Raw genomic sequence first — 24,519 nt, 5'->3', positions numbered from 1 at the left:
GACCAACCAGGAGAATGGCGCAAACCCAGTTTGAATAAGTGCTCCTTCTCCCATTGGTTGGCACAGACTTCCATGCGGCCAGCAGGACTCTGCGGCCGTGAGACCGACTCACAGCTGCAGAGATTCCCTGCTGGCGCGCGTCCCTCTCTTCGGTGGATATCCCCACCCAGGTATCCACTGGAGAGAGGGATCTCCTGGGCAGCTACGAGCCTAGCCTCATAGCTCCTGGGCAGGGGGAGTGGGAAACAGTGACCATAGCTCTGGTGGGAGTGGGTAGGACGATCCCCGACACGGGGACAGGATACAGTGTGCGCATGCTGGTTCGGAATACGAATGCTGCCCCTGGTTGGCGTTTGGTTATACGAACCGGACTTGTTTCACTTGCAGTATGCGGTTTTCACACCTCGTTATGAGGTGTGAACAATCTAAATAGACATTCTAAATGAGGTGTTGGGGTGGTCCCTGTTCGGGAGCTGAACAGAACCATTCATATGAGCTCTCCCAAAAGGGGAGCAGGTAAAACACACGAATACATCACAGTTTATATGGGGAAACAGTATATAAGGGAAAATTGGGAGAATACACATTGGGAACACAAAATACAAGGGCAAAACATATGAATATTCAGTGGGCATGGTACTTAGTGGCGGTGTCCCGCAACACCGTACATAAGGAATGTCTTTATGATTTCTAAACATTAAACAGTTTATCTAAATAGTGCAATTTGCCGTCTCTGAACATACGATGCAATAACGAAAGCAGACAATAAAACAATAAATGTACGAAGGACGAATTGCATGACTAAAATGTGTTAACAGGTTGGCTGTGCCCGGCGAAGGGGATAAAACACCAGGTTATAACGTGGGTAGTAGCTCTGTGCACTTGGGAACAAACCAGTCATAAAATGAGCAGAATCAGGAAATCCTTACATATATACTGGATAGAACTATATTATATACAAAAACAATTATACGTATTATTATTATTATTATTATTATTATTATTATTATTATTTATATAGCGTCAACATATTCCGCAGCTCTGTACAATGGGTGGACTAACAGACACGTATTTATAAACATACGAGTTGGACACACAGGAACAAAGGGGTTGAGGGCCCTACTCAATGAGCTTACATGCTAGAGGGAGTGGGGTATAGTGACACAGGAGGTAAGGGTAGAAGGAGAATCCAGAACATAAAACAGAAATAGAACAGAACCCCGAACATTATACACATACATAGAACAGAACCCAGAACATTACACACATACATAGAACAGAATCCAGAACCTCGTGGCTGTGTTCTCCATAACTCTCTTCATGTCATTGAACTTGGAGTGATATTTGCAAATAATCCGCTGTCTCTCCAGTGTAATCTTTATTGTCTCTCAGATATGGATAAATGGTGGAATGTTATGGGAGTTCCCCTTTTCTAACAGTATGAGCCATTTCCAGGAAGATGAAAGGGCTGAGTCTGGTTATACGTCCCATGGACTGCGCACGGTCTTACTGTCTGGTTATACGTCCCACGGGCTGCGCACGATCTTACTGTCTGGTTTTACGTCCCATGGACTGCGCACGGTCTTACTGTCTGGTTATACGTCCCACGGGCTGCGCACGGTCTTACTGTCTGGTTATACGTCCCACGGACTGCGCACGGTCTTACTGTCTGGTTTTACGTCCCATGGACTGCGCACGGTCTTACTGTCTGGTTATACGTCCCACGGACTGCGCACGGTCTTACTGTCTGGTTACACGTCCCACGGGCTGCACGCGGTCTTATTGTCTGGTTATACGTCCCACGGGCTGCGCACGGTCTTACTGTCTGGTTATACGTCCCACGGACTGTGCACGGTCTTACTGTCTGGTTATACGTCCCACGGACTGTGCACGGTCTTATTGTCTGGTTATACGTCCCACGGGCTGCGCACGGTCTTACTGTCTGGTTATACGTCCCACGGGCTGCGCAGGTCTTACTGTCTGGTTATACGTCCCACGGACTGTGCACGGTCTTACTGTCTGGTTATACGTCCCACGGGCTGCGCAGATCTTACTGTCTGGTTATACGTCCCACGGGCTGCGCAGGTCTTACTGTCTGGTTATACGTCCCACGGGCTGCGCACAGTCTTACTGTCTGGTTACACATGCTAGATACATTATCTGTACTCTCATCACAATCCAGTAATCCACTAAAGGGCACCTACTGGATTTACCAGCTACTCGCTTCATGTTGTCCCGGTATATTTGCAGAAATAAACTCTCAGTAGTCTTTGTATAAGAGCTAAATACAAGAACTACTAAATAAACAAATACATAATTAATAGATATTTAGATCAATAAAATCCTTTCCTGCGGCTGGCCCAGAGAGCGATTCATTATTGTTGTAATTGTATTACATTGCTGAGATTCCAATTCCCACTGACTTGTCCTGTAAGTAGACGTGTCCACCGTATGGGGGTCACAATGTCTAATCATTGCCTTCATCAAAGCATTGGAACTTCGGAGTAACTTTGTTATTGGTCAGACACATTGATGTCACCACGTGTCCCATCGCTACAACCCCCCCCCCCCCGGTCTGTACCTCTCACTATCCACTAACACAGAATGTCCGTTATAACCCATCGCCCGTTACAGCTCTAATGAGGAGGAATACGAAGACTGCTGTAAAAAGAGAACTTACATTACAAGATTCTAAACTGTAACCATTATTGCTATGTTCCACCAAAATTTTTTGTTCTGTCTTTCCTGTTTCACGTAATCGCTAAAAAGAATAAAATCTGATTAAAATATGGCATTGATGTTTAAATCGTCAAAGGAACATTCTAAAGATAAAACGCAATATATGTCATTTTACGGTTACAGTGTTCCTTTTTAGTGTATGTTACTGGACATAAAACAAAAAGGAACGTTCAAAGTAAAGCTGTAATACCTGTAACCCAGCGCTGGCTCCATCTGTCAACTTTTGTAAAATCATTCTGGTAATCTCGGGTCCAATCGGATTCTTGTTATAGAAAAGCGGTGGATCTACAGAGCACGAGCCGTGATCTCCGCAATCTATCAGTTCAGAGAGAATCGCTGAGCCGAGTGATCTCCATTAGAGCATTAGCCTCATTCGGCGTCATCAGATCCACCTTGTATTCAGGTACACGTATCACATATATAGGTTGAGGGGCAGCACACGAAAAGGGTAGCCCTGTATGTTAGGAACGCTGGTATTTCAGATACCCGTTCGCTTACGGTTCCTCCCGAACTGCTAAAAGCTGCTAAAAGCTGCTAAAAGCTGAGTGATTATAGCTCGCAGTTCGTGTGTTGATTCCAGCGTTCTCCAGAAGAAATACAGCATCCAAGAACATCCACCAAGCAAATCAGACGGATACCCAGACATCAGCCTAGACTAGATGAAGGGTACAACAGGAATGAATTTATTCAGGCCAACTGGTCGGTTTATATGCAAGTCTCCATTCAAGGGGTTTACCGTGACATATTCCAGGGGCATTCCCCACTGGACCTTAGAGGGGACTGTGACAAAATACACACTGTCATTGCATGGGCTCTCAGGTCCAGAGAGATAATTAGATAATTATCTCCAGGCACAAAAAACATACATTTTAAGAACCTCCAGAAAGTACCCCCCAAACTCATGGAAACTCCACAAAAGTCACATCCCCTGATAGCCCCAATCTGGGGGACCAACATATCCAAAAATCACCCAGATCGGGTCAGGGGTTCGGGATTTCCATGGAGGTCATAATTTGACCGACTGCACACAAAGGCTTATGCCCCAAACAGTTCCACAGTTTCAGAGGCAGCGGTCGGTCTATTTCGGGGAGTTCTAAAGCCGAACAAATCCACGAACTGTTCCCCTGGCTCATGGGTAGTGTTTGTTCTCCTATTTTATGGAAACAAACCTACCGAATAGCGCTCTCCTGGCTGGTTGGTGAAAAGAAGCAGGCGTTCGTGCAGGCGTCCGTTCGGGAAAACAAGTGTCCGTTTTTTGTTCCAAACACTCGACGACCAAGTCCTGCTGCCTCTTTTCTTGCGATAAGATGGCGGCTGTTTTCTCCAGCATGTGGCGTCCAGCCATACGAACGGCAGCCACACAGAGAGAGCACGTAATCTGCAGTTCTCTTTGTAGTTAATGAGCCAGGAGGGTGGTCGGTGTTCGGTAGTTTTATCTACCGAACTAGGAAAATCAAAGTTAATGAACAAAAAGTGTAAGTTCTTGACACTGTAATATGTAGCATACAGGTGTGTAAGGTGTATTATTGATCAAATAATTAGGCAATGAAGAATCCTGCAGAATATGCATCATACATGGTGCAGAGCAATGCTTTTAATGCGTTTACATAAATATGTCAAAATATTTTGTGTCCCAGAAACCATGGTGGATATGGTAACCAGTTATGACGAATGAGAAGACTTTTAAAAACTGAAGACAGAAGTGACTGTCTGGTAACCCATAATGGTTTGTTTTCTGAAACATTGCAATTTCTCAAAAAAATGACATGGTTTACATTGTCAGAGAAAAGGGACATGATACGATGTAGTTTTTATGGGGCTTAGAGTGTCCCTTCAACAAATTATTCACATTTACAGAGCGCAACATATTCCGCAGCACTTCACATTTCTAGAAAGGGATTATTCGACAATAAGTAATTCGCTATCTCAATCTATGTGCAAGAGCTTACAACCTATGAGAAAGAGCTGACAATCTACGAGAAAGAGCTGACAATCTACGAGAAAGAACTGGCAATCTACGAGAAAGAGCTTACAATCTATGAGAAAGAGCTGACAATCTACGAGAAAGAGCTTACAATCTATGAGAAAGAGCTGACAATCTACAAGAAAGAGCTTACAATCTACGAGAAAGAACTGACAATCTACGAGAAAGAGCTGACAATCTACGAGAAAGAGCTTACAATCTATGAGAAAGAGCTGACAATCTACGAGAAAGAGCTGACCATCTTTGGGAATGAGCTGACAACCTATGAGAAAAAGCTTACAATCTACGTGAAAGAGCTGACAATCTACGAGAAAGAGCTGACTATCTATGGGAATGAGCTGACAACCTATGAGAAAAAGCTTACAATCTATGAGAAAGAGCTGACAATCTACGTGAAAGAGCTGACAATCTATGTGAAAGAGCCTGCAGTCTTGTCAGTGATAGGGCAGTAATCAGGTCTGGCTTTATGGGCACCGGGTAATGACTGTATCTGTGGTGTTTGTATGTGTGTACTCATGTGTGACAGTGTGCATGGGGCTCTTTATTATAGTCTGGTTAAGGTGGCTACATTTATTTTAAATCTATAATGTCTGTTTGTGTTAGAGTTCAATATTAATTTCCTCTCCAGTTCTTTTGATGATGTCTGTGCTATGTTTGTGGCTTGCAACCTTATAGATGGGCCACCACCGCTAAGAAATGCCCAGGCCTATTTTTGGTCCCAATCTGGCCCTGGCAATAAACAGCACAATTTGGCAATGAAGGCTTTAAACCAAATCAAAGCAGTTGCACAGAGCCACCTCCTCCCCATCCTCGTTCCACTAACACCCTCAACGGACACAAGTAATTGATTGAAGGGAGATCCCAGATTAACCCAGGATTAAATCCTTCATCCTATTTGATCTGTGATTTAACGCCACTGCTGGAAGGCGGACTAGAGAGAGTGACTTCTCAGGGTGAGAAGGACAAGTGAACACTATTTATATATAATCAATTAACAGCCCTTGACCCCTTAACTTATCATCGCCATAGGATACATATTAATGGGGACTATTCACAAAACAGGGAGTTTGCAGTACTCCTGGCTGGATAGTGAACAGACCTTTAATCTACCATGTGCTGGCTAACAAAACCCACTCGATACTTGCCAACTTAGAGTGCAAGCTCTTCAACCAATGCTTAAAACACTGGTCAGTTCATGTGCTCATATATTAATATATGCTTGTACATGAATTGCAGCGAGTACCTAGAACAGACACCGTGCAAAAGCAGTTACTTAAAAGATTCCCGAAAAATATTTATCCATGTGAGGGGCTGCTCGCATTACATCAGAGATTTGTTCTATAAACTTGGATTTCTGGAAAACCAACCAAGGAGGAAATTGAAAATACTGAATTTAAGAAACTATCCAATTTCTGTACTTTGTCCTAAAATGTGCAATTCTCTTGTCAGTTTTCCACAACTCCCAGTTTGGAGGACGAACCCCATACAGTAAATGTGAGGTTTTTAGGTCAGTTCGGAGCTGATTTTAGTCTCCCGTCACAGTCTGTGTCTCTGTATTCCGAGCTCGGAGTGTGTTTCTGCACCCTCTGGTTGTTTAAGAGTTAATCTCTGTGCAGTCGGTCATGTTTTGGGGTTTCAGGGCGGGTGGGTGTAATTGTCTTGTTTCCAAAGGTTCGGCCTCTGTCTTGACCTGGTTTAGAAGCTTTATATCCCGGAATTTAGAGCAGAATCTGCTCGGCCAGGCCTTCTCTGGGGATTCTTCTACAGACAAATGAACCTGTTTCTGAAGAATTCAATGTGTTTATGAGTCTGTCTCCCAGCTCAGACCCAGAGACTCGGTATTAAAGGTTTCATGCTCCAGAGGACATGATTGGATGTCTCCTGCCCTAGAGATTATACGAGACTGACATTAGATTGAGACATTTTTATTACTCAGGATTACAGGACATGTTGTGTGCTCAGAACAACTTCCCGTTTCTTGCTTGTCGGAGTTCCTCTTTAGGTTTCTTCTATCACATAATAGAAAATGATACGATAGGAATGAAAGGAAAGCGCTTAACAATTAAATAATAACAAATAATGATTAGTAAAAATAGCAGCTGTGACGCTCTGTGGACACTCCCCAGAATTCCACAAACACAAAAATACCAAAAACAAAGCTTAATGTTTAGATGACCCACTAAAACCATAAAGAACGAGTGGGGTGCTTATGATTTACACGTACCCCTTAGATGTACTGAGGTGTGAAAAGTGTAAATATATAGAAGAAAAAAATAAAACACACATAATAGTGTAATACATATTGTATAAATATAAATTAGACAGTGAATGATAAGGGATAGGAACTCACATTTAGTAGAGCCTTTTAGGAAGAAAGGCTCTAAACATAGGGCCAAGAGTGCCTTTACAGCATCAGATCTACCTTCTTGGGTGGCTGTGCAGCACGTAACTCCAGCAGTATATAAATAAAAGCAACCTCGGTGTAGTATGCAGGACGCAGAATAAAGAAACAAATACTGTGTCTATAGGTGTGTGCCCACCTTCTGTTGGAGCCCATAAATGACCGACTCCAGGCTTTCAGACGTAGTGTCAGATTGCCGGGTGATACTAGCTTTCTTTAAACCGGGATACAAGAAATGGATGAACATTTTTAAAGGAACACTATAGGGCCAGGAACACACACATATTCCTGACCCAATAGTGTTAAAACCACCATTTAGGCTTGCCCCCTTAACTCCTTTAAAGGGTAAAAAAAAAACGTACTTTATTTCCTGCGCTGGCTGGCCCCGCCCCCATCTTTTTACATTAAAAAACATATTTCAAAAAAATATCTAAAAAAAATATCTAATACTCATTAAAGTTAAAATATTTCAAAATCTACAGTCAGACCAAATGGACTTACAGTATTGAGATCCAATATCCATCTTATTTCTCTCCTCCCTGAGCTTTTAATATTGTCCTCTCCCCTCCAATTCATAGCCACTTTCCCGATAGCTATAAACTGTAAGTGCTCCTAGTCACTGCTGAGTATTTGTTTGAAATGCAGTGAAACGTTATGTTTTTCAGAACCCGTTGTTTTATTTCTAACCATGTACAGAACAAGAATGCCATTTTTAGAGAAATGGGTAATTCGATCTTTTATAGATTGTTAAAGGCAATATTTACAGTGCTAACACTGTAGGGACATGCTACAGACACCATAACCACTACATCAAGTGTCCCTTTAAGAATTTACTGTCATTACACTGTATCTATTGTGTAAACTAATGACTATAAGACAGACAGAATCAGGGTGCAAGTTACATCATAACTCATGCAGTGCCACCTGCTGGTCAAATGGAATACTGCCTTATTCAGCTTTGTAACTGGATTTGTGGATTGCTTTACAGTCACGGGGACGCTGCACCCATTGAATGATAAAAATAATACATTATTACAACCAAATAGTGCTAACGCAAGATTTATAAAATGCACAAATAAATAGAAAAAACAGAAGGACGGATCAGCCAAAAATGAGTTTAAATGCAGAATACCTTGCGTCAGTACGATTATGGGTGATTCAATATTTCTCATTTCCCCATACGTTTTGGGATATGTAAATATTGTATTATATAAATTACTGCACGAACCTGCCGAGCCTGACCAGCGCGTTTAGCACTGTGTGTTCTTAATTTCACTGTCTGTTTGGGCAGGTGGGAATTATTTTTCTATTTACACACAGTCATCGAGATCCTATAATATATCGGAATAAAGTTACGGTTTCTTTATCCCATATATCTGGTTAAGCTCACGGTGTGTGAATTGTATTTGTTCTTTATGTGCAATTTAGGCGATGTCCGCTATTATGGGAGTACAGGGATATTCGCAACCGGCACTTCGTTTTAGTTACTTTAACATGTTTGTACAGAAAGAAACAAGGGGCAGATATAAATGATTAATTCTGTTGCAGACAGACACAGGTATTTGGCTCAGACATTAAATACTAAATATTTGGTAAGAGGTTTATCTTAAGAAAACGTGGGCAGTGCTGTCTGAGAACCTGACGGGTGTCTGGCCAAACACAGAGAGATGATACATGAATAATTTAAGGTACATGATGCAGAGAACGGGGAGTTCAGCCACTATTAATCAGTAATAATAAAATGCTTACAATGTTCAGTGTCTCACAATACGAAGGAAGAGAAGTTATTGGGTGTTTGTAGCGCCTTCATAGAAAGGTAAAGAGGTGAAAAAACAACATAAAACCCACAAACGTTTTGTAGTCAGCTGCATTATCCTTAATAGGAAAAGCTAAAAAGCCTATCCGTTCCTACAAAGATTACATTACATTAAAGGGGAACTCTAGACACCATAACTATTTCATCTTATTTTCATCTCACAGTCCCCTGGCGCCAGCGGCAGAGCTAACATTGAGGGCCCGTGTTCAGTAATACCCATCGGCTGGCATTATGTGCATGGGCCACTCAATGTGTATTACGGAACAGGGACTCGGTCAGGCTCTTTGGCCCTTTAACATCTGATTTGAGACCCTGTGATGTTAAAGGGATCCTATAGAGCCAGGAAAACAAACCCATTTTCCTCGCACTATAGGGTTAATAGGTTGCCCCCTCCCTCACGATCCCCCTCCTGGTGCTGAAGGGATTAAAACTTCTTCAGCCACTTACCTGAATCCAGCGCCGATGGCCCTCGGCGCAGGGTCAGGTTCTGTCCACGCTTCTCCCCCTGCCGACGTCAGCAATGGCCGCGCGCGCATTAGACCTCCCCATAGAAAAGCATTATTCAATGCTTTCCTATGGGGAAAATGTGACGCTGGAGGTCTGTGAGGACATCCAGCATCAGATAACGGACAGTCAGTTTGGAACCGGGAAGTGACTGTCTGGCAGACTTAGAGTTGCAATGTAAACGTTGTTCTCTGGAACTGCAAGTCACTCCAGGGGGCCCGGCCGCCCTGCGACCCCTGTCACTGGGGTGCCCGCCGACATTGTTGTGCGGCTGCATTGAAGGGGCCTATCGGGTGACCCATGTTGTTGGGGCCACCGGATGTCATTGGATTTCCCATGGCTACTAAAAGTAGATTTTTCACACAGGGCTTCTAAAGGCAAGTGTCTAGAGTGCTTTGGACCCGTGCTTCCATTGAACACTAAACCTCTGTGCTGGCTGGAATAATGAGGAAGTATTAGCCTGAGCAGCAATGGGCAGCTGTGATTGGCTGAGAGTGTCAGCTGATTGTCACTGGTTGTATGAATCAATATGGCTAGCAGGAAGTGTGTAATCTCTGCCGTAGCCACACCTCCTGTGGGGGCCGGGTTATGGAAAGCCAGGGATCCTCATTCAGTGTTAAAAGTCTTGAAAATGGTTTAGCACTGAATGGAGGGACAGAGTCAGGTAGTGGCATTACAATGGCTACTAAAAAAGACTGGACATACCCCATTTGCAATACCTTGGGTTGTCTACTGTGGCAGAAGCAGCCACAAAAGACTGTTAACTAAATGTTACACTGTATTTGAATTGCATGTTAATGTAATCGGTCCCCGAACCAGAAACTCTTAGCCGGTTCGGGAACCGATGGAAGTACCGAATGAAGACCACCCTGCTGTGGTCGTGTGCCTCACCTTAAGGGAAGGCAACAATGTTGCAATATCCGTAATTGGGTTCGTGGGTGGCCGCCGTTCGCATAACGCACACGTGGCGGCGGCCATCTTAACTCCCGAACAGCGGTGTTTGGTCGTCGAGCGTCTGGAACTAAAATCGGGCACTCGACTACCCAGACACCGCTCAGACCTCCAGGACCACGGAAATGTACGATTCAAACTACCGAACGGTCCGCCGTTCGGTAGGATGAATCCCCCAGATTAGGGGATTCATCCGAACGTAGAATTAGAGCCGGATGGCTAAAATGTTCGGTATTTTTTATTCACTGGAATAGACCGACCGCAGGGCCAGAATCCATGGAGCTGTTTTCGGCTACCGAATCCCTGCGGTTGGTCAAAACTTTAACTGTTTGTAACTCCCGAACCCCTGGTCTGATCTGGGTGAATTTTGAGTATGTTGCTCACCCAGAACAGACCTACCAGGGGACCCCTTTGTCTCCATACCCCCTGTATTTAGGGGACATCCAGAAACTGGGGAAAACTCTGTTCCCACTAATGAGTTTAATCGCTAATCTAAGGGGAGGAGAGGGAGAGGAGGTGACCACAATGTGATTGGATACTGTAAGTTACCTCCCTTGCATGGGAAAAAGACATAAAAGCAAATGTGTGAATAAAGCTGACAGTTGACCTCCAAGCTATGTGTCGTCTAGTTCTTGGAGGGAAGGGATTGTAACTACGCTACCTGTTTATACCTGTCTTGGATTGCTGTTCCTGTCTACCAGCGGAGATACCTTGGATCATACCTCTACTCCGCTACAATTGGTGGCAAGCGACGGAATCGTAACTACACAGCCGGTGAATGGAAACGGATTATGCCCTTTTGAAACGGGACACGCTAAAAGAGTTACTAGAAGCGAGAGGGAGGACAGCAAGCAACAAAACAAAGGCTGTCCTGATCGCAGAGCTCATGGAAGGAGACAGAGTCGCAGCTGCCGCAGCACCTCCGAGGGAGGAGGAGGAATCTGAGTTTGCCAGGGAATACAGGAGCAGGATGGCTCTATTCTCACCAGCCTTAGCGGAGCAGATGGCAGACCGGGTCTACAACGATGTACAGGCGTACCTCATGCTGCGAACGACGCAGAGGAACCAACAAGCGGGGGAAGGAAGCACAACGTCTGTCCCTACCCCGCCAGCAAAAGCAAAAATACCGTACCAGGCATTCAAAGCATTTATTGATACAGAAGGGGACATTGATGGCTATTTACAGGACTTTGAACGGTTGTGCCAGCTGCATGCCATCAGCACCGAAGACCAAGTGCCCTTGCTAGCGGGTAACCTATCAGGCCGCGCAGCAGATGCCTACCGAGCCAGAGGATATCCGGGACTATCAGAAGGTAAAACAAACCCTTCTCGCACGGTATGCCATTACACCTGAGGCATACCGACTACAGTTCCGAGCACTGCGCAAACCCGACAAAGACTCGCATGCAGAATTCGCACACCGGCTACAGCGTGCAGCTACCGGGTGGATTGAGGCAGCAAAAGCCGTCACGTCCCAAGAGATCACGCAGTTGTTGGTGCTGGAACAATTTTACAAAAGCTTGTCCGACGAACTACAGAACTGGGTAAGAGATCGTAAACCCTGCACCCTGCAAGAGGCCGCTAAGCTAGCGGATGAGCATCAGGACACCCGGCGGGAACAGCGCTCATCCACTAAAGTGCAACCCACGCCAACCGTTCCCCGACCTACCCCAGTAGATTTGCCCCGACCAGGGGGGACCTACCAGTCACAACCCTCCCGGTACAACAACAGGGCACACATCCGGTGCCATACCTGTAACCAGCTTGGTCACGTACAACGAGACTGTCCCCGAAACCGGGCCAGGCCAGCCTGGACCCCGCAACGACCACCGCCTACCCCTCGAGCCGCAGTTCACTGCTATCAGGCCAGAGCATTGGCTCAACCTTTCACCTCTACTCAAATAGAGGAACCCTTGGGCACCCTCCATGAGGTAAACCCGGTACAGGCGGCATCAGACAACCGCCAAGGCCACCGACAAGTGGTCCATGTAGAGGGAAAGCGGATGGAGGGATTAAGAGATTCAGGGGCCACCATCACTCTGGTACGGAACCATCTAGTGGCCCCGGACCATCTCACAGGAGACTGTATTGCAGTTCGAGTGGCAGGGGGAGCCATCTACAAAGTACCCACTGCTAAGCTACATTTGGACTGGGGAGCGGGGGCAGGGCAAATTGAAGTGGGGATGATGCAGGACCTGCCTGCAGATGTTATTTTGGGGAATGATTTGGGGGAGCTAACCTCCGCTTTTGTTACACGACCACCTCCACAAGAGGCTTACCCGGTCGTCACCCGTCAACAGGCTCGCACCACGGCACCACACACCGACTCTGAGGCTCAGGTAAGCTCGACCCCCCCTGATCACACTGTGTTACCCTGGGATGCCCCATTAGAATTTGGTAGTGAGGTCGCCCTAGACCCGTCCCTACAGGTTTACAAGGACCGGATAGATAAAAACCAGAATGGCATCGAAGGGGAGAGGTATGCTTGGGATAAGGGGTTATTGTACCGGTATGCAGAAAAGGTAGTAGCTGGATCTATCCCCGTCCCCATCAAACAGTTAATTGTGCCTCGAAAGTATAGGCGAGAATTAATGCGAATTGCCCACGACATCCCCATGTCAGGCCACCTAGGGATCAGCCGAACCAAGCATCGGCTGCTGCAGAATTTCTTCTGGCCAGGGATATCCCAGGATATTAAGCAGTACTGTAATACCTGTGATACCTGTCAGAGAGTGGGGAAAAGAGGGGACCGATACAAGGCCAAACTACACACCCTGCCCATAATCGAAGAGCCCTTTAGCCGGGTAGCGGTAGACATAATCGGACCGCTGAAACGACCGAGCCCCTCTGGCAAGAAATACATATTGACCGTAGTAGACTACGCCACTAGATACCCCGAAGCAGTAGCCCTGACGAATGTACACGCCGAGACCATAGTAGACGCTCTTATGCGCATATTTACCCGTATGGGGATACCCCGGGAGATTATTTCGGATAGGGGTACCTAATTCACGGCCGAGGTCACTCACCAGCTCTGGAAAGTATGCGGGGTCCAAGCCATCCTTAACTCCCCTTACCACCCCCAGTCCAATGGCCTCAGCGAACGTTTCAATGGAACGCTAAAACCGCACGTTCGTAGCAACCCAGAAAGACTGGGAGCGGTTCTTACCCCATCTCCTGTTCGCCTACCGAGAGGTGCCCCAAGAGTCCACTGGGTTCTCCCCTTTCGAATTGTTGTTCGGAAGGAGAGTAAGGGGCCCCCTAGATCTGATCAGAGAACACTGGGAGGGGGGAACGACCATTAACGGCACCCCTATCGTACCCTATGTGTTGGAGTTCCGGAACCGCTTGGAGGAATTGACCCAGGCTGTGCGTAACAACCTCCAGGCGGCCCAGACACGCCAGCGCCGATGGTATGATAGGGGAGCCAGGGACCGCAGCTTTCAGGTCGGTCAGAAGGTACTAGTCCTACGACCCGTCCCTACTGATAAGCTGCAGGCTTCCTGGCGGGGCCCATTCAAGGTGGTAGAGCAAGTCTGCGATACCACCTATATAATTGGCCCCTGCGCCGGGACCGGAGACAGACGCATGTTCCATGTGAACATGCTGAAACCCTACCGCGAGCGCACAGAGGAAGTATCCGCCATCTGCGCCTCGGCCGCTGAGGACGCAGATAACCTACCCCTCCCTGACATGCTAGCCCGAGAAACCTTACAAGAGGACCTAGCGGCAGTACAGTTAGGAGAACGCTTGAATCCCCAGGAAAGAGCCCAGGCCCAAAGTTTAATTAGGGAAAAAGGAGCCACTTTTTCCAACCTCCCGGGATATACCCCGTTAGCTACCCATCGAGTAGAAACCCTAGATCCGACCCCGCTCCGTCAACCGCCCTACCGCATTCCCGAAGCAGTGAGGGGGAACATGTACAAGGAGCTGGAAGAAATGTTGCAGTTAGGGGTAATTGAGCCTTCGGATAGCCCCTGGGCATCCTCAGTGGTACTCGTGCCGAAGCGGGATGGAACTACCCGCTTCTGCGTAGATTACCGGAGGCTCAATGATAAAACCGTGTCCGACGCCTATCCCATGCCCCGGATAGACGAGCTATTAGACAAAATGGCCAGGGGCAATATCTTTGCAAGGGATATTGGCAAATCCCTCTGGCCGAGGACGCTATCCCCAAATCGGCCTTCGTCACCCCATTTGGCCTGTGCCAATTCAGGGTCATGCCATTTGGGATGAAGAATGCCCCGGCCACCTTCCAGAGGATGGTGGACCGACTATTGGACGGGTTTCAGGAGTACGCTTGCGCCTATTTAGACGACATAGCCAACTTTAGTTATTCCTGGGCAGATCACCTGGACCATATCGGGGCCGTACTAGACCGCATCAGGGAAGCCGGACTGACCCTCAAACCCAGTAAATGTCATATAGGGATGGTAGAGGTCCAATATCTAGGACACCGAGTAGGCAGCGGCCACCAAAAACCCGAGCCAGCCAAAATAGAGGCCGTGGCTAAATGGCCAACCCCCCGCACTAAAACCCAGGTACTAGCCTTTTTGGGGACCGCAGGGTATTACCGAAAGTTCGTACCTAACTACAGCGCCCTGGCCAAGCCCCTTACCGATTTAACCCGCAAGAATCTCCCCAAGTTAGTAGTATGGGCCCCAGAGTGTGAACAGGCATTCCAACTCCTGAAAAATGCTCTGGTTAATGCTCCTGTGTTAGCTGCTCCCGATCCAACTAAACGCTTTCTCGTTCATACAGACGCTTCAATGTTTGGATTGGGAGCAGTACTGAGCCAGATCGGAGCAGATGGCGGTGAACATCCGGTAGCTTACCTCAGCAGAAAACTTTTCCCCCGAGAAGTAAGCTACGCCGCCATCGAAAAGGAATGCCTTGCCGTGGTGTGGGCCCTCAAGAAGCTGCAGCCCTATTTGTATGGGCAAACTTTCTCACTGCTCACAGATCACAACCCGTTGGTCTGGCTGAACCGGGTGTCAGGGGACAATGCCAGGCTGCTGCGCTGGAGCTTGGCGCTGCAGCCATTTGACTTTAACATCCAATATCGCCCGGGGAAGCTCAATGGAAATGCCGACGGGTTATCTCGACAGACTGAACTGGACAAGTGATCTGTGGGTACTCCTCCAGACATCCCCAAGCCGATCCGTTGGGATCAGACTGTGTATGCTGGCTTGGTTCTGGGGGAGCATTGTGGCAGAAGCAGCCACAAAAGACTGTTACACTAAATGTTACACTGTATTTGAATTGCATGTTAATGTAATCGGTCCCCGAACCAGAAACTCTTAGCCGGTTCGGGAACCGATTGAAGTACCGAATGAAGACCACCCTGCTGTGGTCGTGTGCCTCACCTTAAGGGAAGGCAACAATGTTGCAATATCCGTAATTGGGTTCGTGGGTGGCCGCCGTTCGCATAACGCACACGTGGCGGCGGCCATCTTAACTCCCGAACAGCGGTGTTTGGTCGTCGAGCGTCTGGAACTAAAATCGGGCGCTCGACTACCCAGACACCGCTCAGACCTCCAGGACCACGGAAATGTACGATTCAAACTACCGAACGGTCCGCCGTTCGGTAGGATGAATCCCCCAGATTAGGGGATTCATCCGAACGTAGAATTAGAGCCGGATGGCTAAAATGTTCGGTATTTTTTATTCACTGAAATAGACCGACCGCAGGGCCAGAATCCATGGAGCTGTTTTCGGCTACCGAATCCCTGCGGTCAGTCAAAACTTTAACTGTTTGTAACTCCCGAACCCCTGGTCTGATCTGGGTGAATTTTGAGTATGTTGCTCACCCAGAACAGACCTACCAGGGGACCCCTTATTTGTCTCCGTCCCCCCTGTATTTAGGGGACATCCAGAAACTGGGGAAAACTCTGTTCCCACTAATGAGTTTAATCGCTAATCTAAGGGGAGGAGAGGGAGAGGAGGTGACCACAATGTGATTGGATACTGTAAGTTACCTCCCTTGCATGGGAAAAAGACATAAAAGCAAATGTGTGAATAAAGCTGACAGTTGACCTCCAAGCTATGTGTCGTCTAGTTCTTGGAGGGAAGGGATTGTAACTACGCTACCTGTCGTGTTCCTGTTTTGGATTGCTGTTCCTGTCTACCAGCGGAGATACCTTGGATCATACCTCTACTCCGCTACATCTACTTTTGCAAATGGTATGCCATCATGGGGGTAATTCTCATTCCTGGGCTACCATACGCTCTCAAAGGCAACGTAACCAATCTGGCGAATTTCAATGTGAAAAAACTGAAAACTGTAACATGCCATATTTGACCCTGTAACTTCCCAAAACACCATAAAACCTGTACATTGGGGGGTACTGTTTTACACGAGACATCGCTGAATACAAATATGTGTATTTTATTGCAGTTAAAGCAAACATTATTATGACATTGACAGTTAAAATGTCATGTAGAACTAAAAAAATAAAATTTCTTATTTTCTCCCATTTTTTTTATATTTTATTCATATTAAATAATATTTCATAGCTAAATATTTGATGTTAAATAAAAGCCCTGTTTCCCCTGAATAAAATGATATATAATAAGCGTGGGTGCACATAATATGAAAGAGGTGAATTACGGTTGGACAGACATATAGCGCAAATGCCAGGTTTTGTTTACGTTTTGTTTTGATTACAACGTGTACATTTTTGGCTCAGTCCTTAAGGGGTTAAACTGAAAATGCAACTTACAATGAATTATTCAACCCCTACATGGTAAGCATTTTTAGTACTTAGTAGAACAGCATTTTATTGTTATGACCTGCCGCCAACGAGCTGAATAGTCAGACACCAGCTTCTGGCACAAGAAATAAAGGATAAACATGTTTTTGGGTCGTTTAGGGATTTGAAAATGGACAATTTTGACATTATCACCAAAGATCTCAGTGTGGAAAAAAACAAACCACCCCTGAATGCAGAGAGTAATATAATATTATAGATATATATAGAATGTGCTGAGAACGTGTACAATGTACAGAGCAGGATTAGAGATAAGGTGAATTTTGGCAGCCCCCATGGGATAAACAGGGAGCCCCCCCTATGGGATTATCAGGAACCTACCATGGGAAAACAGGGGGCGCCCATGGGATAAACAGGGAGCCCCCCCCCCCCCATGGGATTATCAGGAGCCTACCATGGGAAAACAGGGGGCGCCCATGGGATATACAGTGAGCCCCCATGGGATAAACAGGGAGCCCCCCCCCTATAGGATTATCAGGAACCTACCATGGGAAAAACAGGGGCACCCATGGGATATACAGTGAGCCCCCATGGGATAAACAGGGAGCCCCCCCCCCCCATGGGATTATCAGGAACCTACCATGGGAAAAACAGGGGCACCCATGGGATATACAGGGGCCCCCATGGGATAAACAGGGAGCCCCCCCTATGGGATTATCAGGAACCTACCATGGGAAAAACAGGGGCACCCATGGGATATACAGGGGGCCCCCATGGGATATACAGTGGGCCCACATGGGATAAACAGGGAGCCCCCCCCCCCATGGGATTATCAGGGGCCCACCATGGGAAAAACAGGGGGCACCCATGGGATATACAGGGGGCCCCCATGGGATATACAGGGGGCCCCCATGGGATATACAGGGGGCCCCCATGGGATATACAGTGGGCCCCCATGGGATATACAGGGGGCGCCCATGGGATAAACAGGGGCCCACCATTGGAGAAACAGGGGGCGCCCATGGGATATACAGTGTGCCCCAATGGGATAAACAGGGAGCCCTCCACCTATGGGATTATCAGGAACCTACCATGGGAAAAACAGGGGGCCCCCATAGGATAAACAGGAGCTGTGGAACCAAATATTTACTTGGCCCTATTCCCCATCCCTATGTGAACAATAAGACAGGGACCTGAGCTGGTAACCTGCTTTGGCCCCCCCTAGCCCCTAGCATTTTATTGTTCTCTGAAAACGCAGACAAAGTAAAGAGTTTCTCTAATGCCATGACCCTTAGATCCCGTTCCTGGTAAACAGGATGTTATCTAGAACATACAGAACTCAGTCTCCCTCAGTGTTTGGACTGATAAGTTTCTCATGTGACTGCTTCTCAGTCAATATCAACAGACAAGTCGTCCGGAACCCCCACACTCCATAACAAGCACCACTGACAGCAAACCGAGCGTGGAACAAGGACAGCAATGGCTCAGACACTATTTATCCTTGTTGGCCTTCTGCTGGCCTTTGGCTTTTCACGTAAGTTGGAGTTCACCTAGATCTCTGTAGAGTGTGCAGTATGTGGAAGGGTGAGCAGGAGATGATTGTATGAAGATACTTTATATAGGGGTTTGTACAGAGTAATATGTACTCTGGTAAAATATGTTTTATCTTAGATTTCATCCAAATGTTGAATTCCATCTAATGTCCACACACCTTGCGCCCAGCTCAATGTGGAACGTACCCACTGGACAGTGATATACATTTTGTTTTTCGTTATCCGTGTTCCAGTATTTATTCAGTGGAGGACAGTGGGAACATGGAATCCTAGCAGGAGCACTGTCTGTGCTGTACATATAGTCAGACTTAGAGATTGTTTCTAGTTAAGCAATTTTAACTTAAATTTGAAATTCTCACTTTTGTAAATATTTGTGCCAATCTCTGCCTCCAATTTACTAGTCCAGTCTCTGTGAAATCTCATGTGCAGTGAGTTTGTGGTTGGAAACGTTGTGTTAATATCATTTCCTTCATTCTTGATTCCAGAAGCCAAACTTAATGTTATAGCTGATACCGAACCGGTGATTGTAAAGCCAGGAGAAAAGGTACAGCTAAAATGTATCCTACAAATTGATGCAAAGCAGCTGCAGGTGAAGGATTTCATGATTCAGTGGTTCACCAAGGGGAAGCAAGTGGCAGAGTTTGATACAAAAATCACCATTGATAAACCAGGCCTGTCACTATCCGAGGAAGCTCTGAAGAAGGGAGACGGCACACTGACTATTGCTTCGGCCACAGTGGAAGATAGTGGAAACTATCGCTGCTACCTGACATATAAATCAGATCTCAGCATCAAATCCTTAGTTCTGAAGGTTGATGGTAAGTGGGAACTTCATACATTGTATCAGATCTTATATCCCTATAATCAGTATTCCTCCAGAAAGGGGCTAATCATTAAAGTGAGAATTCAAAGTGAATGGGATCTTTAAGGCCAGAGTGGCCAACCTGAACCCACAACTGGATTAGGGAATTGACCAGTTTGGCTATTTTATCTTTAAATTTGAAATTCACTTTCACAATCTCTCCAATTTCCCGGCCTGTCCTGGGACATTAATGCTATATATTGTATGAACATATGGCCTCTTCCCGGTCTGGTAAACTGACACGAGTCGTCCTAGAACGCTGTATGATTAGCTCTGCTTTATAGACGTTTCATTATTAACTGAACAAGTCCCAACATGTTTGCAATGTACGGGGTTGTAAAGTAAGTCAAACTGCTATAAACAGAATAAAATCGCAGTATCCATTAATGGACAACAGGGGGGATTGGGATACAGAGAGCAACGTTTGGGCTTTATTTACTAAACCCTGAACAAAAATCCAAATGGCTAAATTGTCAAGCCTGGACTATAGCTGAGCTGGATAATGTGAGCAAATTAATCGTTTTAGCCTCATTTTTCCAGTTTGGTTTTCAGTTTAGCACAATTCCTAGTTTAGTGAATAAATATTATTATTATTATTATTATTATTATTAATAATATTTATATAGTGCCAACAAATTCCGTAGCGCTTTACAATATTATAGGAGGGGAAGGTTTAACAATAAATGAGACAAATACAAAAATTTACAGGAACAACAGGATGAAGAGGACCCTGCTCCAACCAGCTTCCAGTCTATGCTTTCTGAATGCTATTTAGTATAATTGGTGACTTAACATAAACAAGGGATACTAATCATTTTACCATTTATGTCTTTACATTTTAAAAAGTTATGTTTGGTGAACTAAAACCAATAAATCGTTTCATTTTAAATTGGAATTTCCATGTGAGAAACGTGGATCACGCTGTGAGCATCGACCTTCCTGACTCTCTATTTAAGCCCCAATTTAGACAGTTAGACTGGAGCCTTTTTAAGGGAGGAAATACAAATTCAGAGAGAGATTAAAACATACAGGGCTTTTCACTAAAGGGAGGATTTAAAGTGAATTCAAAATTAATTTCAGCTTTAATGTCAAAATAAATGAATTTGAAAAATTCTCTAAGTCAGTCATGCTTCTAGCTACTTTGGTCTAAAATGTGAAATTAACTCTGAATTCAGAGTGCATTCCAAATGAATTTCAAATTTAAGGCCAGAGTAGTCGATCTGGGTGAATATCTCTAGCTCGGCTATTCTGACCTTAAATTTTAAACTCCCTTGAAATACTCACTTTAGTAAATAATGATTTAAGTGAATTCAAAGTAAATGTAATGACAAACTCACCACGCTCCCAGCTCGGATACGTTGGCCTTAAATTTGAATTTCACTTTGAACTAATTTTGAAATTGTTCTAGTGAATAACCCGGAGAGACAGACAGCAAGACTTGGAAACACACACGGAAACATTATATTTTTTTAACAGGAGCAGAAGTAAGACATTATCAGAGCTCAGATGGAGTTAAATATGTGTATTGGTAAAGTCCCAGTCAAGCTGTCTATTAGCTCACAGGCTTCACAGAGAAACAGGGAGGCACACTGGCTCAGGAATAAATGGCCTGTATCTTTAATGGACATGATGTGTTATTCTCAGACTTTCTTCTATAAAACAATGCATGTTCCGTAATGGCGACAATAATGTCACACGTGTCTGTTATGTTTCAGATCCCAACAAACCGAAAGAAGACGAGAGCTTTGAGTTTTCTGACACCGCTCTGACCAAAAAGGTCGATAAAGTCATCGACTGGTTTGGGAAGTTTGATGCGAAGATAGATGAATTGCTGAAGGAAACAAAGAAATGTCATCCACAAGGAAAAGCCACCCCGGCAAAATAAAGGGAAATCGTGTGTGTCGAGGCGTTTCTCGGCGTCCGTCTCTGCTTCCTATCTCTGCTTCCAATTTACTAAAAGCCAAAACAATATTCACTAAACCGTGCGTTGGCAGACAGATTGCAGGTTTAAGACAAAAATAGCACAATTGGAGAAAAAAAAAAACCCATCAAATTTTTATTTTATTTTTTATATATATCTTTTAATATAATTAACTAACTTTGGCCTAAATTTAGCAATTTTGTTGCCAACTTATATCAACTGTTTAGCGAATACATCTTTAACTTTCACTGCTCAGAAAACTGTCAAAACATATTTCATGTGCACTATTTTTACTTGTGATTAACTTTATGTTAAAACATAAAAATACTATAATTTACGTTGTTTTAGTCACTTGTAAAAAAAAAAAAAATGCTTTAATTAGTAATTACTGTTTTCAAGCCAAACACAGAGTGAATTCCCAGGATGTCCGACCAATCACAGGGTAGATTCCCAGGATGTCCGGCCAATCACAGGGTAGATTCCCAGGATGTCCAGCCAATCACACGGTAGATTCCCAGGATGTCCGGCAATCACAGGGTAGATTCCCAGGATGTCCGGCAATCACAGGGTAGATTCCCAGGATGTCCGGCAATCACAGGGTAGATTCCCAGGAAGTCCGGCCAATCACAGGGTAGATTGCCAATCAGATTTTAATTCTATTCATTTGTGCATTTACATTGCAAACCATTTAGTAGATTAGGTATTTTAAAGTGAAATAAATATTAAATGCGCTGTATTGGGGTTTAAGGTGTTGATGTAAGTTTCAAAATAATAAAATATTATTTTCTGTTTCTCGCACTTTTGACTGATATTCGTTTATTTGGTGAACTATATATGGAGTAATAGGAGGAGTTATAGGGAGGGTTATATGGAGTAATAGGAGGAGTTATAGGGAGGGTTATATGGAGTAATAGGAGGAGTTATAGGGAGGGTTATATGGAGTAATAGGAGGGGTTATAGGGAGGGTTATATGGAGTAATAGGAGGAGTTATAGGGAGGTTATATGGAATAATAGGAGGAGTTATAGGGAGGGTTATATGGAGTACTAGGAGGAGTTATAGGGAGGGATATATGGAGTAATAGGAAGAGTTATAGGGAGGGTTATATGGAGTAATAGGAGGAGTTATAGGGAGGGTTATATGGAGTAATAGGAGGGGTTATAGGGAGGGTTATATGGAGTAATAGGAGGAGTTATAGGGAGGGTTATATGGAGTAATAGGAGGGGTTATAGGGAGGGTTATATGGAGTAATAGCAGGAGTTATAGGGAGGGTTATATGGAGCAATAGGAGGAGTAATAGGGAGGGTTATATGGAGTAATAGGAGGAGTTATAGGGAGAGGTTATATGGAGTAATAGGAGGGGTTATAGGGAGGGTTATATGGAGTAATAGGATGAGTTATAGGGAGGGATACATGGAGTAATAGGAGGAGTTATAGGGAGGGTATATGGAATAATAGGAGGAGTTATAGGGAGGGTTATATGGAGTAATAGGAGGAGTTATAGGGAGGTTATATGGAATAATAGGAGGAGTTATAGGGAGGGTTATATGGAGTAATAGGAGGAGTTATAGGGAGGGATATATGGAGTAATAGGAAGAGTTATAGGGAGGGTTATATGGAGTAATAGGAGGAGTTATAGGGAGGGTTATATGGAGTAATAGGAGGGGTTATAGGGAGGGTTATATGGAGTAATAGGAGGAGTTATAGGGAGGGTTATATGGAGTAATAGGAGGGGTTATAGGGAGGGTTATATGGAGTAATAGCAGGAGTTATAGGGAGGGTTATATGGAGCAATAGGAGGAGTAATAGGGAGGGTTATATGGAGTAATAGGAGGAGTTATAGGGAGAGGTTATATGGAGTAATAGGAGGGGTTATAGGGAGGGTTATATGGAGTAATAGGATGAGTTATAGGGAGGGATACATGGAATAATAGGAGGGGTTATAGGGAGGGTTATATGGAGCAATAGGAGGAGTTATAGGGAGGGTTATATGGAGTAATAGGAGGGGTTATAGGGAGGGTTATATGGAGTAATAGGAGGGGTTATAGGGAGGGTTATATGGAGTAATAGGAGGGGTTATAGGGAGGGTTATATGGAGCAATAGGAGGGGTTATAGGGAGAGTTATATGGAGTAATAGGAGGAGTTATAGGGAGGGTTATATGGAGTAATAGGAGGAGTTATATGGAGTAATAGGAGGAGTTATAGGGAGGGTTATATGGAGTAATAGAAGGAGCTATATGGAGGGTTATATAGAGTAATAGGAGGAGTTATATGGAGTAATAGGAGGGGTTATAGGGAGGGTTATATGGAGTAATAGGAGGAGTTATAGGAGGGCTATATGGAGTAATAGGAGGAGTTATAGGGAGAGTTATATGGAATAATAGGAGGGGTTATAGGGAGGGTTATATGGAGTAATAGGAGGAGTTATAGGGAGGGATATATGGAGTAATAGGAGGAGTTATAGGGAGGGATATATGGAGTAATAGGAGGAGTTATAGGGAGGGTTATATGGAGTAATAGGAGGAGTTATAGGGAGGGATATATGGAGTAATAAGAGGAGTTATAGGGAGGGTTATATGGAGTAATAGGAGGAGTTATAGGGAGGGATATATGGAGTAATAGGAGGAGTTATAGGGAGGGTTATATGGAGTAATAGGAGGAGTTATAGGGAGGGTTATATGGAGTAATAAGAGGAGTTATAGGGAGAGTTATATGGAGTAATAGGAGGGGTTATAGGGAGGGTTATATGGAATAATAGGAGGGGTGATAGGGGGGGTTATATGGAATAATAGGAGGGGTTATAGGGAGGGTTATATGGAGTAATAGGAGGGGTTATAGGGAGGGTTATATGGAGTAATAGGAGGGGTTATAGGGAGGGTTATATGGAGTAATAAGAGGAGTTATAGGGAGAGTTATATGGAGTAATGGGAGGAGTTATAGGGAGGGATATATGGAGTAATAGGAGGAGTTATAGAGAGGGGATATATGGAGTAATAGGAGGAGTTATAGGGAGGGTTATATGGAGTAATAGGAGGGGTTATAGGGAGGGATATATGGAGTAATAGGAGGAGTTATAGG

General features: G+C 44.9%; 1 protein-coding gene across 1 annotated transcript; it reads left to right on the top strand.

The window, feature by feature from the left end:
- The first annotated feature begins 18,505 nt into the window (after window positions 1-18,505).
- LOC134571045 (tyrosine-protein kinase-like otk) lies at window positions 18,506-21,593 on the top strand. Its single transcript, XM_063429086.1, has 3 exons — window positions 18,506-18,639; window positions 19,144-19,476; window positions 21,236-21,593. Exons 1-3 carry the CDS (start codon window positions 18,585-18,587, stop codon window positions 21,403-21,405), a joined length of 558 nt encoding a protein of 185 aa, XP_063285156.1. The 5' UTR covers window positions 18,506-18,584; the 3' UTR covers window positions 21,406-21,593.
- Window positions 21,594-24,519: the final 2,926 nt, after the last annotated feature.

The sequence above is a fragment of the Pelobates fuscus genome, chromosome 8, assembly GCF_036172605.1.
Source record: "Pelobates fuscus isolate aPelFus1 chromosome 8, aPelFus1.pri, whole genome shotgun sequence".
Classification (NCBI taxonomy): domain Eukaryota; kingdom Metazoa; phylum Chordata; class Amphibia; order Anura; family Pelobatidae; genus Pelobates; species Pelobates fuscus.
The sequence above is the reverse complement of the archived record's forward strand: the minus strand, read 5'-3'. Positions and strand labels throughout refer to the sequence as shown.